Source organism: Spodoptera frugiperda, chromosome 26 (assembly GCF_023101765.2).
Source record: "Spodoptera frugiperda isolate SF20-4 chromosome 26, AGI-APGP_CSIRO_Sfru_2.0, whole genome shotgun sequence".
In the NCBI taxonomy this organism is placed as follows: domain Eukaryota; kingdom Metazoa; phylum Arthropoda; class Insecta; order Lepidoptera; family Noctuidae; genus Spodoptera; species Spodoptera frugiperda.
In genome coordinates this window covers 7,484,691-7,497,024 of record NC_064237.1, presented here as the reverse complement: position 1 = coordinate 7,497,024, position 12,334 = coordinate 7,484,691, and the positions used below count along the sequence as shown (strand labels likewise).

At 33.6% G+C, this 12,334-nt stretch overlaps 4 protein-coding genes across 4 annotated transcripts; 2 read left to right on the top strand and 2 right to left on the bottom strand.

Moving 5' to 3' along the window:
• The first annotated feature begins 106 nt into the window (after window positions 1-106).
• LOC118264524 (ragulator complex protein LAMTOR2 homolog) lies at window positions 107-861 on the top strand. Its single transcript, XM_035577053.2, has 2 exons — window positions 107-290; window positions 376-861. Exons 1-2 carry the CDS (start codon window positions 223-225, stop codon window positions 683-685), a joined length of 378 nt encoding a protein of 125 aa, XP_035432946.1. The 5' UTR covers window positions 107-222; the 3' UTR covers window positions 686-861.
• A 295-nt stretch (window positions 862-1,156) lies between these two features.
• Window positions 1,157-1,533, bottom strand: LOC118264525 (NADH dehydrogenase [ubiquinone] 1 beta subcomplex subunit 1). The gene has a single exon (XM_035577054.2). It carries the CDS (start codon window positions 1,393-1,395, stop codon window positions 1,222-1,224), a length of 174 nt encoding a protein of 57 aa, XP_035432947.1. The 5' UTR covers window positions 1,396-1,533; the 3' UTR covers window positions 1,157-1,221.
• Window positions 1,534-1,866: 333 nt separating this feature from the next.
• Window positions 1,867-6,621, top strand: LOC118264523 (WD repeat domain phosphoinositide-interacting protein 3). Its single transcript, XM_035577051.2, has 6 exons — window positions 1,867-2,071; window positions 2,154-2,435; window positions 2,734-2,885; window positions 3,253-3,456; window positions 3,706-3,943; window positions 4,049-6,621. The coding sequence occupies exons 1-6, from the start codon at window positions 2,005-2,007 to the stop codon at window positions 4,150-4,152; spliced, it is 1,047 nt and encodes a 348-aa protein (XP_035432944.1). The 5' UTR covers window positions 1,867-2,004; the 3' UTR covers window positions 4,153-6,621.
• Window positions 6,622-6,717: 96 nt separating this feature from the next.
• LOC118264527 (translation factor GUF1 homolog, mitochondrial) lies at window positions 6,718-12,225 on the bottom strand. The gene is made up of 11 exons (XM_035577057.2): window positions 12,044-12,225; window positions 11,780-11,966; window positions 11,241-11,363; window positions 10,503-11,016; window positions 10,028-10,238; window positions 9,588-9,719; window positions 9,168-9,283; window positions 8,432-8,664; window positions 7,847-7,975; window positions 7,529-7,612; window positions 6,718-6,871 (listed from the first exon to the last, which is right to left on the bottom strand). The coding sequence occupies exons 1-11, from the start codon at window positions 12,103-12,105 to the stop codon at window positions 6,746-6,748; spliced, it is 1,917 nt and encodes a 638-aa protein (XP_035432950.2). The 5' UTR covers window positions 12,106-12,225; the 3' UTR covers window positions 6,718-6,745.
• Between the last annotated feature and the right edge of the window lie 109 nt (window positions 12,226-12,334).

Here is a 12,334-nt window from a genome sequence, read left to right as displayed (position 1 = left end):
CCTATTAAATTCATTTTTTACGAGGTCGAGGTACTCATTTAGTCTTAAAAGATAGATATCCAATTTAAAAAAAATCTCGCTCTTATTACACAAGTGTCAAAACAAAGTTTGTGTCAAGTGACAGATGACAGACAACAAAAACCTAAAAATATTTTATTTACTATCATCATAGTGATATATCAAGTGAATTTTGTGTTGTATAAAATATTATTATCTTTAACAATGTTGAAACCAAAAGCATTGACGCAAGTGCTAAGCCAAGCAAATACAGGAGGAGTGGAAAACACATTGTAGGTGTCACGAAAGTCGTAGTATTTGTGAGTTGCTCCTTTTTGTCTAAAACGAAATAATTTTCATTGGGTTCTTATGTTTCAGGCTCTTGAATCATCAAGGCGCACTTTTGGCTTACTCTGGTTATAATGACAAAGACGCAAGAGTTACAGCAGCGATCGCGAGCAATGTCTGGTCGGCGTATGAAAAACACGGAAGGAATGTTTTCAAAGAGGACAAACTACATCTGATATTGGTCGACTGCTTAAATGGAAAAATAGCCATCACACAAGTTGCCAATTTGTTACTGTGCCTTTATGCCAAAGAATCTGTAGGCTTTGGTATTCTAAAGGAAAAGATAAATGCTATAGCACAGTATCTCGAAGGGCCTTTAAAACAAGTTGCTAGTTCATAATATATTAAATTACATTACCTTATTATTCTAAGATAAGTGTATTATATCAATTACTGCTTTACATCTTATTGTGTGTATAAATAAAGCCTATAATATAAATTGGGTTTAAACTTAAGAAAATTTATAGCTTATAATGTAAAGTTTATATAATAAAATTATTATACTTATAAACTGTACTTGTTGCATTTTATTATAATTTTATTTGTATATCTTGCAATATCTTTATAATGACAAGCTTTTGGTAAGTTCTTAAATAGCTTAATGTTATGCGGTTTTAATTTTTGTATTGTGACAATTAACCTAGATGAGCACTAGCTCAATCTAGTATTAACTAGATTCCACATTACAATATTGTGTATCATTTGGAAAATGAAAACTCCTTTTATAAAAAATATAGATAATTAATCTGATGAACACATATAAAGTAGACCTCTAATAAAATTGATAAATGTCTGAACAGAAAGATGCCAATAAAAATTTACAATTTTATTTTGATATTACATAATTTCGTTGACTACCACTACACTTTAAATATTTTAAGGCCATGATGGAGGGTCTCCGGGCTTGACCTTGCCACCATACAGCATAGATTTATCTCTGAAGTTAGTCATCCTTAGTGTTTCTTGGTCATCCAAGTACTTGCCGACGAGGTATCCTCCGATGGGTACAGCGAACCATACATAGCGCGTAGTGATGCCGAAGATAGCCATCTTAGTTTTCGGGTTTCTTTTGTTGCAATTTCCAATTCTTAGTGTGACTCCAGTCAAGGTAAATGAACGTAGCAGTCAGTACCGGAAAAATTATGCTGACCGCGTTACGGCGCAGGAACTTTGCCAGTGCCATATACCAATTCCCAGTGATGCCTTGTTGGATGAGTGGTCGCAAACAGAAATGCTAGATAAACGCAACAGTCGAACAAGAGGTTTTAGGTTCGATGAAAAAGTTAGAAAAAAAATGTTTGATTGTTAAAATATCAGTCGCATTGAGACCGGACTTACACCAAGTGAAAAGTAATTTGTTAACTAATGAACAGTTTACTTTGAGTTATTCGGGGCATTTATAATCAGTGTCTCTACCACGTAGAATATTATTATATTTTGAGCCTCTGTTATAGTATGTAATTATAGTATGTATAATCTATGACTGTGACATTTGACAGAAGGCAGCTGAATGTCATCGGTTCACACATTTTCATGTTGGCACTTCTGTTACAAAATTTGTTGTCAAATCGCCGCAAAGTTGTGTGTTGCATATTGGGAGATAATTTTATTGTTTTGCTACTATATTTTTGTCCAAATATTCCGTGATAAGGCTGCAAAATGAATTTATCTGAGGATAATACATTTGGGAACGGGCTTCTATATGTGGGATTTAATCAAGATCAAGGTAATGGAGTTGATCTAGTTGTTGTTCATTCGCGTGCGCTTCATTTACAAATCGGTTTACATTTTTGTTTTGCAATCTTCAGGTTGTTTTGCTTGCGGAACGGAGAATGGATTTCGGGTGTTCAATAGCGACCCACTTAAGGAAAAAGAGCGACAGAATTTCGCTGAAGGTGGTCTATCTTACGTCGAGATGCTATTTAGATGCAATTACATGGCTTTGGTAGGAGGTGGTAAAACCCCCGTGTATCCTCCGAACAGAGTCATAATATGGGATGATTTGAAGAAAGATTCTGCAATATCACTCGATTTCAACAGCCCTGTGAAGGCTGTGAAGCTGCGAAGAGACCGCATTGTTGTTGTATTGGGTAATTTTAATTTTATTATTTGTCTAATTAGTTTTATCTACGTATTTATCAGATGTTTAAGTTTGAACCATTATGTCATATTTAATGATTTGTTTGTCCTTTTCATAATTAAAATGTTATTTGTAAATTACATACCTTATTTTATGATAAAAACCAGTCTGAATATAATCTTACAAATTCAATCTCATTAACTAAGAAACCTTTACCATTTTTAAGAAAGTATTTGTATGTGCTAGAAAATGTTCACTCTCCACAATTTCTGTTTACTTAAATGGCAGTAATAAATCCTCTTTTGCAGAAAACTTGATAAAAGTTTACACATTCACGGCTCAGCCACAGATGCTGCATGTGTTTGAGACCTGCCAGAACACTAGAGGACTGTGTGTTGTCTGCCCCAACAGTAATAATGCTCTGCTTGCCTACCCAAGTCGCAAAACAGGACATGTTCAGGTAAATATTAAAAATACTACAATATAACTTTTAATATCTTCATTACTATTATTTAAAATGTTAATAAATGTAAGATGGTCTTTTTTATATTCATAAAAACTTGAATCATTGTAATTTTATGCCATAAAACTACTTATCCTTGAGAGGGCAATAGACTAACCTAAATTAGACATGATAATAAGGTTGAACCTAATGAATATTTATTTTCCTTATACTTCAATTCATTCAATGTTCAACTATAATTTATTAAATATTTATAACATGGCACTATTTGTATGCATAATTTACTCTCATTTCTGTAAAATATGATTCTATTTTATTTTAAGTGTATGAGGAAATACAGTGTTTAAAATTGTTATCTGTGCAGTTGGTGGAATTAACCACCCATGCGGGTGCCAGTGCTGCCCCAGAAGGCCACTTGATAGCTGCACACGAGGCACCACTTAGTTGCCTGGCTCTCAATGTGGGTGGCACCCGGCTGGCCACTGCTTCTACTAAAGGCACACTCATAAGAGTTTTTGACACAGGCACTGGACAGAAACTTGCTGAGCTCAGGAGAGGAGCACACCAGGTAAGTCAATCTCATAAAACCATTTTACATTTTAATTTTGTCTTGTGTTAAGTATTATTGTTATGAGTGTTATGATTTTAATAGCAAACAATGATAAGTGATGCATGTAATTTGTTTGACTTGTCTGTTTAATGCACATTAATTAAAAGTTAATGGTGCAAGATAAAGTTAATTAAACTATAGATGTTATTTTAGGTCTTTTCTCAAATGTATAAGGATTACTTACATAAATGATAATTTGATTTTCAGGCTACAATTTATTGCATAAACTTTAATCACTCAAGCACCAACTTATGTGTTACATCAGACCATGGCACAGTCCATGTGTTTAGCTTGGAAGATGAAAAGCTCAACAAGCAGTCCAGTTTGGCGACAGTAAACTTTTTACCAAAATATTTTTCAAGCAATTGGAGTTTTTGTAAATTCACCATCCCCAATGGACCTCCATGCATCTGTGCCTTTGGAGTTGACAAAAGTTCCATCATCGGTGGGTATATTATTATTGTTTCTTTTTTTAAATTTAATGATTCATATTATTAGTATCTTACAAAAAAATTGATAAACAATATCTAATCTTTTTTTTATATTTCAGTTATCTGTGCTGATGGTTCTTATTACAAATACAAGTTTAACGAAAAGGGCGAGTGTACTAGAGATGTTTACGCCCAGTTCCTGGAGACATCGGAAGACAGATAAACATTACATCTTATTGAAGACGAGGTTATAACAAACTGTCACCCGAAAACTGAGTCGATAAGTGAGCTTGTCTCCTGTAAACTCATATTCGCGATATTTGTTGAATTTTTCGTGTGATTAATTAGTGATACTACCTGAAATTTATAGAATTATAATAATATTCAATGTAGAGATAAATATTATATACAATTATGATGATATATTTGTAATGAAGAGATGTAACTTGAATTTTCAAGTGTCATGTTGGCTTTAGCCATGCAAGTTAGATGCAAAAAATTCACATATCATGTATCCACTCACTTTCATTACGTACCTACTTCATTATTAGATGTTGGAGGCAGACTCATTTATAAACAAGTATTGGCAACTATCACAGAGTGCTATGTTACACAATTCATTCCCTGACCAACAAAATGAATAATAAATATCTAATTGTAGTTTGAGCGTTATGTTGCTCTGTGACATGTTATAAAATCTTAGATTTTACGATTGAAGACTTTTAAAATACAAAACGTTAGATTAGTTGTTTAGGCCAAGAATTGTGTGATTTTATATGAAAGCAGTGATGGTGCAAAATATGTGTAAGATATTTTATTCATTAACATTGTGGTTGTAGCCATTTAGTTATTGTCACAGGGTGGCACTTATACTCGAAGGTATCCCGCCCTCGATAAATGGCAATGAGTGAATATAAAAGTCAATGTAAGTACCCTTACAACTATGTGCTCATATGTTTTGGGAATGCATATGAATTAATCTATAAGTTTGAACATAATTAGTCTAATGTCAGTTTCAAGCCGTTGCTAACTGGCTTTTCTATTCATTCGTTCGACTAGCGTTTACATGCCATTTATGTGAGGTGGGAGTGGGAAGGACTCAGGTAAGACATTGGTCGCGTCGTGTCTGCTGCACATGATCAATGTACGAAACTTCCTTTAGACATACCATAAATACTGAATACTTGAAACACCAATATCACTCAGATCACCTTAAATTTTACTGCACATTGACAAAATTATTAGGATTCATTAAAACAGCTTTCATTCTCTCTAAGTGACGTGCCGTTAAAGGATCTATGTGAAAAATATTATGTATATTTTGTTTTTATGGTTAGGGCAGATTGTCTGCAAATAAATCATTAGTACTAATTTTATTTAAAGTATGAAATTATTATTATTCTAAAAAAATCCAAAAGAACTTTGATGTCACAAGTACCATCATTATGTTTTTATTTTCTTATGATCTTACATAGATTTGGTATATGAAAGAAAAGATACCTCTGGAGTTTGTTCATTCATAAATACATTTTGTTTAAAATATTGCTTCTCAGCTGCATACTAATTCATTCATATTGTAGTAAACTTTGAGTAATTGGATTTATTAAAACTTAAGACTGGATCTTTGATCAATATTTGTTAGTTACTATATTATTGCAAAATTGCGCATTATGTAGAGATAAAAGTTAAGTGAAAAATACTTTATTGAGATGTTGTTATTGTAACAATATTATTTATATAACTTTTTTCACCTAGATATATTAACATGGTCAATCAACTAATATCACATAGCCAAACAACTGTCTTGTGACAAAAAGTGATTTTTTTTTTTATTAACAAATTTCGTTATTATTTGTATCATTACCTTAAATCAATAAAGTAGAATTAAAACGAATGTGATATGGATTTATTGATCAAGTGGTGCAAACAAGACCAACCAAAGAATGTATAACATACTTTTGTACGAGATTGCCTACATGAAAGATAATGACTTGATGGGACAAGATTATTGGTTGAATTTATTTGTTTCATTTGATAAGCGTGATTGCTGTATTGCTTATTCTATATACTTTTAATGCTACTTCTTATACCGTGCCTTTCCTTAATAATTTACATGAATTTTATACTCGGTATAATAAGTATTATGCCAAAGTTGATGTTTTGTTTTCATATCTTTGTGATCTCGGTGAATATATAATAAAATAATATCTCTTCGTGTTGACTTCCAAATGGATATATTAATCGTATCGTACTATATCGTTTATTTGAAAAATGTTTATTTTTAAATCTCTAGTTTGATATCGCTATGTATTTATGTAGATAAGTGACGAGGCTCACAATATATTGCTTTAAAGTTTAAAAATATTGATTTAAATTATTGTCATTAGCGATCAGTATGAATATGATAAAATTGTCTAAGATTTGTTTATACCGACTTCTAAAATGGAGGAGGTTCTCAATTCGACTGTTTATTTTTTGTGATATCTGATTTCAAGTGTTTTGCGCTCGACTCTGAAATATTTCGTGTTCAGTGTTAGTTTTACTTCTGCTGTTTTTATTTACATTCGGTGATTAGCAGCTCTGTAGATTATATTTTTTTAAGAATCATATTATTTTTGTGATGTTTGTTAACCATGCAATGTCCTGTAATTGTAATCAAGTAATTTTTTTTAATAAATTAAGTATATTTTTCTTAATGACTATTATTATGCCTTAATACCTAACCTAATTAACAAGTAGTTTAAAATGATAAATTTTTGGCGCAGTTTATAATAATTAAAAGCAAGTATAACTATCTAAAAATATAGATTTATTAATTATCTTTTTAATACATCTATGAAGGTATTCCTTGGTATTCTTATGTTGGCCACACTGCGCATTTTTTTCTTCCCTTCTGCTTGCTGTTTCAGTAGTTTTTTCCTGCGAGTGACGTCACCGCCGTACTGAAATGTTACACAACGATAAATAATAGTGAAAGTTATTTCATCAAGCTTAAATGGCAAGCGAAATCAAACTTTAAAATTATATAAACAAGTAAGATATTCAGTTTTCAGCTTAGTGTTTTTATTTGTACAAGGTGCGGCTGACAGATGCCTGTATGACGTTGACGTCTCTCTTTAGATTAAGATTAGTGCTCGAAACTGATCGAGGACGCTCGATTAACGCTGGAAAGTGATCGATACCGTTCGATTTAGGTCGCTGACGCTCGATTGATTTCAGGTAAAGCTCGAAAGTCATTGAGGACGCTCGAAAGTGATTGAACACACTGTAATGTGATCGAGGAAGCTCGAAAGAGGTCGAGGACACTCCATCGTTTTCGATAAATGTTATTAATACTTTATGTTGACTATTAACAGATAAATAAATAATATTTGATTAGATAATTACTATTTACATCATGTAAACATTGTTAATGAATCGTTTAGGCATAAAATGATACTTAAGTAGTGCTACAGTGCAATACGAATATGTAAGGTCATCATTCATGACTTTTGTCAAGATCTGTTTTCACCAAAGGATTTTGATGGAAATGGAAGCACTTCCATTTGAAATATAGTATTAAAAACTAAGTACTATTAATATGAATTATTCACACTTACCAGTTTAGCAGTAACATCCTTTCTGTATGCTTTTAATGTTTCTCTAGCGAACACTTTTCCCCCGACAACTGCTTGAATGGCGACCTAAAATAAAATAAAAAAATCAAGGACATATTTTAGGAAATTGATTTTCATAACAAAAACTGTTTTCAGTCTATAGTATATAGTCAGTTTACAGTATATAGTCAATATTCTATTAAAAAATATTCGCCGCGCACATTGCTCATGATTATTAGTCCCGTTGAGGCTTGAATGAAACTTATCAAGCTTCGAACTGTTGTAGTAATTGACAAATTAGTTACCTATTTCATTTCTTACCTGTACCATCTGCCTTGGAATCATTTCCTTGAGTTTCTCAGTAAGCCTCCTTGCGTTATACTCTAAACGACTAGTGTGAACTATTGTAGATAACTCATCCACTAACACGCCGTTGATTAGAATGTCCATCTGTAAATGCATAGTGATTGTAATTATTTCTTTCCGGTTTACTTTAACTTGTAACTTAAGGGAGTAATAAATCTCCAAATCCCTAAAACTCTGGTGTTTGTTACCCATGGGTGGCATCGGGTGCTCAGTTTGCTCGTTCCCCAACTTAATCTATAAAAAATAACATACATTGCCTGATGCAAAAACCGAAATTGAATCTTTGTCCGGCCTTTTGTGAAGGTGGAAGTTCCGCCTTGGGCAAGGCGAGAGCGGATTATCATCCGCTCTCAAGGCGGAAGGCGGTTTCTTACTGACTAAAACACACACTGTTCCTACTCCTGCTTTTCGAGCCGGAGCCCCGGTAACTTTGTCCGGCATGGGAATCGGAACCCAGGACTTCTTGCTCGGAAATAATTCCTTTGACCATTGGAATAATGAGCTAGTCATGTCCAAATAAATATTTTAAAACCAACATACCCTAACTAGTGCACTGGGATGGAATCCATAATCCTGGTAGTCAAAACTGGCGAAACCTGAAGTGATGCTTTTCAATGTGTCGTGGAAATCAATGACGACTTCAGACAGAGGCAGAATGTACTGCAACATTGTCATTTTGTCGTCCACTGCGTTAGAGGGAAGCGGTGTGCCGCGACGGTCTATGCATAGTGACGTCACTGCTCCTAGGAACTCCACGGGAGTTATTATTGTTCCTGTGAAAATATTTCAGATGAAATGAAAATATTGTAAACTTCATAGTTCAAATCTACTTATATTATTTATTACTACTTACTAAGTTGTTCCGGGTCTGGGTGTCATGTGTTTGTGAACTTGTATGTTTGTAAACGCACCCACGACACAGGAGAAAATCCTAATGTGGGGCAACGTTTAAAAAAAAAGAACATTCTAAACTTCATAGTTCATACCTATTTATATTATTTATTGCTGCTTACTACGCCTTGGATAACACTAACTGTCGTACTCAGACACATTTAATGATTACTTAAACTATTCCTTAGTAACGATTTTATTCCGAAAAAGTTTGCAAATTAGATTGGGTTAAGTAACCATTAAATGACTGAGTACGGAGGTATGACAGTTGTAGTAATAAGATACATTATTTATAATGTAATAAAAGTTAGTTAGGTATATATTATACGTTATTTCTACTTATACAAGGTTGAATTTTGTTTAATAATTTAGTCAGCTGTCTTACCTATTACAAACGGTTCATAGTATTCTTCAATGTTATTAACGTCTGGCAACAGCAAAGGATTCGTGACAATAACTTCTGTACCTTTGTATTGTTTTATTGCTTTTGTTCCTTTTACTCTGAAAATGTTAAAGTGGGTATAGGTTACAAAAACATTCATAGCATGTAGCTTTAGCCATAAAGTAAAGTAATTCTTACTGTTTACGCATTAAGGTTCTTTACTCTCTTTCTTTCATATATACATACTAGTTTACGTAAGGCAAGTTATAGCTAATATTATGTTAGTTATAGTCATGCCATCCTGGTAAGGTAGCGGGTTGGTGACCAAACGCAGACTTTTCAACGTTAAAAAAAAAGTAAAATAAATAAATAAAAAAAAAAAATAGCTAGTAGCCAATAGGTGTTCTAATAACATTGACATACTTCACTTTATAAGGTACAGAGGGCGCTGTTAATATGGCTTCGGCTTTATACTCTTGCAGCAGACGTTGTGTGAACACTTCAAGATGCAATAGTCCTAAGAAACCAATCCGCCAACCTTGACCCAAAGCTGGGCTGAAAGTAAAAAAAAAAGATGTAATTGACGAGTTTTTTACAGAAGAATTAAGCAGTAATGATTTTACTCATCAAAGAGATTACGATATTATTCGTCTTAATAGAATATCGCAATATGAATTTACAAATACAGTATTGGATGAGTGGGCTGTTGTTTTTTTGGGCCATCTGGTAAAAAACGGTAGCCCCTAATTTTTTCAATCTAATAGATAAGGGATCCATCCAATCTAATAGAAGAGATCCATACGAAAGCAAGAAAAGCAAGACGTGAGTCTGGGGGAGATTGGCAAAATATTTCTAATACTTACCTAGAATCGGGAGTAACAGCAACTGCAGAGTCATTTAAAGCCAATTTTTTTATGGCATCATTCAGTTGCGGGTGCTGTGACTGGTCAGCTGGGAAGATGCCTGCATACACCATGTGTTTTACTGGTGGGACACTTGACCGAGAGCTACTGTCGTCTAATTCTTTGGCTAGTAACTGATCGCCGACACTGCCGCCCCCTTTTGGACCGCAGCCTGAAATAGAAGAAATTCTGTAAATGAGGCAGTCGCCTTATTGGTTAAGTGGTTACTAATGGAACTGAGCAAGGAGTCTCAGGTTCGATTCCCGGGTCTGGGACAGTATCATAGAGGTTTTTGAAACTTTTATGTGATAAAACGTATGTAGATATGGCGTTTGGCATTGAATTGAGGCAAAAAGTGGGATTTAAACAGTAAGTCTACCTCGGAAAAGTAAAAATCTAATCTATGTAAAAGGTAATAAAATCGAAAATCACTCACCTACCATGACAACTTGGCCAGCCACAGCTTCTTCAATAGGCTCCTCGTTTGGTCTCAACATAGCCAGAAACTTAACCATTTGAGGCTTAGAATCAGACTTCCATTTGACTGCTTGACCAACTTTAACTTTGCCAGAATGTATGTAAGCCAAACAGAGCACTCCTCTATACTTATCATGCCAAGTATCAATTATGTGCGCTCTAAAATGACCCTTAGTGTCTACTGTAGGTGGAGGAATCCTGGTGATAACAGCTTCCAACAGCTCTTTAACTCCCCAACCTTTTTTGGCTGATATACTTAATACACTTTCTGGTTCTATTTTAAATAGAGAATGAAGCTGTGATTTGACCTTCTCAGGATCAGCTCTAGGTAAGTCCACTTTGTTTAATGTCGGGATTATAAAGAGATTGTTTCTTTTAGCCAATGAGTACACAGCCACTGTTTGCGCTTGTACGCCTTCATTTGCATCTACTAACATTATTACTCCTTGACATGCTGTTATACTTCTAACCACCTGAATCATAAAGTTATATTCAATTTTATATTGAGTAATATTTAGTCATATTTTAAGTTGTAAGTCATTAAATTAGTGGTTAGTAAATTATAGGTACATAGACATACATACATAACCTCATGCCTTTCTCCTATGGGAGTAGGCAGAGACAATGGTACTAAATACAAAATAAATGAAAGAAACTACTAATTGAATTAAGAAGAAATTGTTTTAAATTATATTACCTCATTGGAGAAATCGACATGCCCCGGTGTATCTATGAGGTTGAGCAAGTATTGCTCATTATTGTATGTGTAATTTAGGGAAGCAGTGACAGCTTTCACTGTGATTCCTCTTTCTCTTTCCACCTGTAACAGAGTATAATTGTACTTATTTTGGTAACTGTAGATATTGATTTTGAGTGTTCATTTATTTATTCAAAGTCGTCAGTTTAGTTTTTATTCACAAAGATAATATTTACTGTCATTTCTGTTAATATTTTTGAAGATTGTGAAGTGTAAGTATAAATCTTTGAACCTTTCATTCTCTTACTAGTTATTCTGGGTTAATAATTCTTTTATTTATGACATGCTTATGATTCATTGCATTTTAAAAGTTGTAATGTATGAATTAAAACTTTTAATAATCAACAATTATTAAGTAATTAATAACTCTTTATTTCGATATCCACATGAAGCTCTGTCTCCTGAACTAAACAATGCAGGTATCTTAGCTGACTCTCAGATCTCATTACATTTCTCATCCAAGAAGTACATGTACTTACTTGCAATTGATCCAAGACCTGTGCATGTTCAGCTCCCGGTTTTATAATACCAGTTATTTCGAGTAGTCTGTCTGCTAAAGTACTTTTACCATGGTCAACATGAGCAACGATACTGAAGTTACGGATCTTGGACACATCTATATTGTTGTCTGACGCATCTGAACTGTTCAGCCGTCGTGATATAATTCTAAAATTATAAATACATACAATATTTTCTGCAGATAAGTATATCAAATAGATCAAAGGATAAAATTAGAGACAAACCTTGGAAATCTGTGTGAATTAATAGAAAATAGACTCCTTACGTTGTGAATGAGTCTCACCATTGTCAATTATATTATTTTCATTGATAAATAGTGAATGTAATGCCTATTTCGTTACAAATACAATAATCACAGAAACTACAAATTAACGCGAAACATTTGAGGTTAGCTGTCAATGTGAATGTCAATTGTTGACAATCAGCTGTTGTCTCCATTCCTTACTACGACAGTTTTGCAATTCCGTATGTGTGTCACCACTCGGCACTGACAGAATAGTCGACAGCATTGCATC

Excerpts from the sequence above, each read along its gene's own strand:
- LOC118264524 (XM_035577053.2), top strand. The coding sequence starts at position 223 with ATGTTGAAACCAAAAGCATTGACGCAAGTGCTAAGCCAAGCAAATACA. Across the intron at positions 291-375 it reads GGAGGAGTGGAAAACACATT|GCTCTTGAATCATCAAGGCG; the intron begins GTAGGTGTCACG and ends CTTATGTTTCAG.
- LOC118264523 (XM_035577051.2), top strand. The coding sequence starts at position 2,005 with ATGAATTTATCTGAGGATAATACATTTGGGAACGGGCTTCTATATGTG. Across the intron at positions 2,886-3,252 it reads GCAAAACAGGACATGTTCAG|TTGGTGGAATTAACCACCCA; the intron begins GTAAATATTAAA and ends TTATCTGTGCAG. Across the intron at positions 3,457-3,705 it reads TCAGGAGAGGAGCACACCAG|GCTACAATTTATTGCATAAA; the intron begins GTAAGTCAATCT and ends TTTGATTTTCAG.
- LOC118264527 (XM_035577057.2), bottom strand. The coding sequence starts at position 12,105 with ATGGTGAGACTCATTCACAACGTAAGGAGTCTATTTTCTATTAATTCA. Across the intron at positions 11,364-11,779 it reads AGGTCTTGGATCAATTGCAA|GTGGAAAGAGAAAGAGGAAT; the intron begins GTAAGTACATGT and ends ACTCTGTTACAG. Across the intron at positions 11,017-11,240 it reads ATGTCGATTTCTCCAATGAG|GTGGTTAGAAGTATAACAGC; the intron begins GTAATATAATTT and ends TTTATGATTCAG.
- LOC118264525 (XM_035577054.2), bottom strand. The coding sequence starts at position 1,395 with ATGGCTATCTTCGGCATCACTACGCGCTATGTATGGTTCGCTGTACCC.